Source organism: Cariama cristata, unplaced genomic scaffold (assembly GCF_000690535.1).
Source record: "Cariama cristata isolate BGI_N322 unplaced genomic scaffold, ASM69053v1 scaffold42189, whole genome shotgun sequence".
Lineage (NCBI taxonomy): Eukaryota > Metazoa > Chordata > Aves > Cariamiformes > Cariamidae > Cariama > Cariama cristata.
This window is the reverse complement of record NW_009634959.1, coordinates 10959-15120: the sequence shown is the minus strand read 5'-3', so window position 1 is coordinate 15120 and position 4162 is coordinate 10959. Positions and strand designations below refer to the sequence as shown.

The 4162-nt window shown below is 37.3% G+C and overlaps 1 protein-coding gene across 1 annotated transcript in view; it reads left to right on the top strand.

Annotated features, from left to right (window-relative positions):
- The window catches only part of ADSSL1 (adenylosuccinate synthase like 1), a gene marked incomplete at its 5' end in the record, with an annotated part of 13425 nt that extends 12088 nt beyond the window's left edge, over positions 1 to 1337 (top strand). Inside the window, one exon of the mRNA XM_009707312.1 lies at positions 1095 to 1337. Coding sequence (XP_009705614.1) covers positions 1095 to 1147 — 53 coding nt within the window. The remainder of the gene's footprint in view (positions 1 to 1094) is intronic.
- Positions 1338 to 4162: the final 2825 nt, after the last annotated feature.

The following is a 4162-nucleotide window of genomic DNA, read 5'->3' as shown; positions in this document are numbered from 1 at the left end:
GTGTGTGAAAGATAATTTTGTTTTTTTTTTTTTTTTTTTTTTTTTTTCCCTTTCTCTCTTCCGTACTTACCCTTATAAAGAGATGTATTGCATAATGGATACAAGATTGTTTAGCCCAATTCTGCCACTTTGGAAGAATGAAAATGAGAATTTTAGCATGATCAGTCCCCAAAGGTTAAGCCATCCAGTTTTCTTCAAATCTAATTGTTAGAGCTCTAGACATGCGGAGAGCTAGGCATGGCATGAATGGTGGAGTTTGGAAGGGAATTTCCACAGTAGCAAACTTAGAAAGCTGGCATGTATGATTTGTTTTCCATAAAGCACCTCAAAGGCCACATTTGGGGAGTATGGGATAGTTACAACTGTGGCAATTCCAGTATTGTTCATGGATTAGGAAGCATCTGATAGCAGAATCTGAAACTCAGTGAATGGCCCATGTGTGGTCATGGACACAGATGTGGGCGATGGGATATGTAAATAAAGCTCCCCTTACTTCATTTCTCTGGTTCTCAGTGTGAAGGCAGGGTGCCTTGGTAGGTTTGACGGCTAAATGAGACCTACCTACAGTCAGTTCTATAGTATCCGTGGGCAATAAAACCTGTAGTGGACCAATTATAGTATGGTATTTGGGGTCGCTGCTCACACTGCATAATGTTTTTAATTGCAGCCTTGCATTTAACAGTGTTGTAGCATGTGTGCATCACTGTCTCCTGGTCCAAATCAAGAATACTTCACAGTCTGGCAGAGCTCTCATTTCCTCTCTGCAGGGATTTAGCTATACACCCTATCACTCAAGACAATGACATTTAAACCTGCAACAAACATGCTTGGCCTTCTGTTAGGCCTTCCATCTGCAATGCTTTGTGTTTACGGTATAATTATTTCATGCTTTCAGATTTCAGTATATTGCACTTCTAGTCTGGTAATGCGGTAGGAGTAGAGTGGGTTTTGACAGTAAAACTTCTAGCATTGTGTTTCAGCGCAAAGTTGTCCAGTTTGTAGTGAAGCATGATGAAAGGCGAAAATTACTCCAGTTCATTGGTTATAATGTTTACTCTCACTGATTGTTCTAATAGAAGTGTTTTCCTCCCTAGTTAAGTGGGTCGGAGTTGGAAAATCAAGAGAGTCGATGATCCAGCTGTTTTAAACAACTGAAGAACTTCAGTGATGAGAAGCACAAATTAGCGTTCATCTGTTCCTTACTGCTTCCTCTTTAAATGGAGATGCTATTTAAAACCAACGTGTTCTTCTAGGAATTGAATAGAAACAAAACATATATTCTGTATTGTAACATTTTATTTATCTTCAAGTTCTCAGTACATTCAGTATAAAATCTCCTTAGTGGCCATGAACAAAAAAAATTGAAAAAGTATTCTTAACAAAATAAGGAAAAAATATTTTTTTTAAATTTGAAAGTATTTGACATCCATATAGAGTTATTTCTTCTTGCTGAAACCAGTATTAAGCCTTTTCCAGTAGTTACTGAGTAACTTCAAGATTGTGAAGCTTGGATTTGTTCTTCAATTTCAAATGTTAAAGTGTCTATGTATCTGGGTTGGCAGTAATAAGACAGATACCATGTACTTAAATTATACATATCTTCAGTTTCTAAAATACAGTAAAGTAAGGTAGGTATTTTTGACTGCACAAAGCAAAGCAAACACAATTATCTATAATTTTTATGTAATGATTTTTTAATAGCCCACTAAAATGAATGGAAAGCAGCTAAAGTATTTTTATCACAGAGCCTATCCTAGTAACTGAGATAACATCTGTAGAGGGGCCAAACTGGAGAAAGTTGACCTGTCTAATAATTCTTTCAAATATCCTGTGTCCTAACTGACAGTCCCTCTGGAGGCTGTCAGATGTGCAGTCTTTATTTTATGCAGTAGGGAAGGAGTGAGTGAAGGTGGAAGGAAGAGAGTCCTCAGGATACAAAACACACGGGGAGAGTGGAGCTGCGACAGCACACTGTGTTTTCTCAGTGAACCTGAGACATTTCTTCCTGCTGGTGCAGTGATTGTAATTTCCAAAGTTTTACTGTAGTTCTCTGTTGAGGAACTTGGGACTTGCGGCTCTGTAAGGCACACTTGCTTCCACAGCTCCTAGGTTTCCAAGAATAAATCAATGCATGACTTAATGATGACTGCTGCAATATTTACACCCCTCACATTTTGACCTTCCTCAGCAAAATGTAATGCCTATTTATAGAAGGGGATGACATGTGGCAGCCAGGGTTGGGACATGTAGAAGCCGTGAAGAGGTCCCAGAATCTTCAAGAATACACTTGCATTTCTTTGTGGGTCTTCTAATTTATAATGGTTATACATCAAGAGCTCTCAAAAAAAGGTCTACCTCTTGTAGAGGAAAAAGAATACACTAGAAATGGAGCTATTCCCTAACTGTGGAATTTTCCGAGTAAATGTTCCTTTTCTATATATGTCTCAGAGGGCTATAACAATATTTTTGTATCATTCCCAGGGGCTGTGGAAATGGCATCACAACCCCGGTAATGCCATTATGTAGTCTGTGAAAATACCCGTTTTCTGAAATGACAACTCCAAGGATACAAAATGATGACGTTCTTTGCATCAGAGATGGGGAAAAAGAAAAACCTATCCTGAGTATCTTGTGTCATACTCATCCCCTTTGTCTTTTCTCACTCAATACTAAATAATGGTTAATGTTCAAACCCATTTGTGTCAAGAAGCAATTACAAAAGTACCAGTACAAGCACGTAGCAAGCGCTAAATTTAACTGTTTACGGATGTATTGCTGCTTGTAAGGCAGAATTCTTACACCCTCCGGCTGCAGTGCAGTCTCTTAATACCCCGGTTCATCAGAGACTCTGGCTTTATGCCAGAAGCAAATACCCTTTATCTCTGGGGAAAAAAAAAAAAAAAGAGCCCAAAGCCATGAATCCTTAATTCAGCTACAGCTCTTTCATTGATCTTTGGCAAGTTGTTTAATCTCCCTGCTACTGTTTTTGCAATCTGTAAAATGACAATTACGAATACATCCTCACCTATTTTGCACTGGTTTTTTGGAGGTCTGTGGGTTGAGCCCTGCAGTCCTTGCTCTGACATTGATGAGGAAGTTCTCCCAGTCATATTTATGGATGTTCTAATAAAGGAGCAATGAGATTTCTGACCTTATTTAATGTTTGCAAAGCACTTCTGAAAGGTGCTTGGTAAGTGCTAATTATTACAAGCACTGTGAAATGTGCCTCATTTATATGAGGTAATTTAAGCATAAAGATGCTTGGAGGTACAGTAATTAAGTTTTGGTTTCATGTGGCTTAATGTTGTGACATTTGACTACTGGATGATCTAGCGTTGTTCCTTTTCTTGGCCCCATCTTCATCAGTGCATTTGTGCTAGGAGGTGGCCGCTATATTTAAGCTTTGGTTGATTTACAGGCAAAGTCCACAATGACTAACAAGCCACTCTGTCTGCTGAATAACTGGATTAAGTGATCAACTCCAAATGAAGTATTTGGCATATTGAAAAATTTAGGTTTTGTAGCTTCATTTTCACAGGATTACTTTCTCTTCTTCACCTAATCTTTTTATTTTCCATTAAGTAATTTTTCCATTAAGTCTCCGTTAGATACACATTGCCTGTCTTTGCATTGAAGGATTCATCAAAAACCCAGTGATGTTGTCAATGGGCATGATGTAATAGGCAATTATCCCCTGACTTAGTCTGTTACCATAAAAATAATGTTGTGCATTTCATTTAATTTCATAGCATGGATTTTTTAAATGAAAGTTCTAGTCCTATTGAATTTCATATGTGTTGTCATTGAGTTAAATGTGAATAAGTTCAGGCTTTTATCAAAAAGCTCTTTAATCTACTGAGTGACACAATGCTTAATAAGAACATTTTAATGTAAATTTGCTTTCATTTTGGCTGTTGCCCATGTGTATTATTTTGTATTGTTTGGAATTTCATTTTAATAACAATCACTGTGATGAATTTAATTTCTTCTTTCTTCCCAGCCAAATGCAATAATAATGACTAAAACTGGTTGATGCATCGTCCTGTTAGATATCTGGATAGAAGAATAAGGGTAAACATCTACCAAAATGGCATAATTTGTGGTAAAGATAATATTTTTTTAGAAGTAGCAATTACTGATTCACTCATGCACATTAATGTAT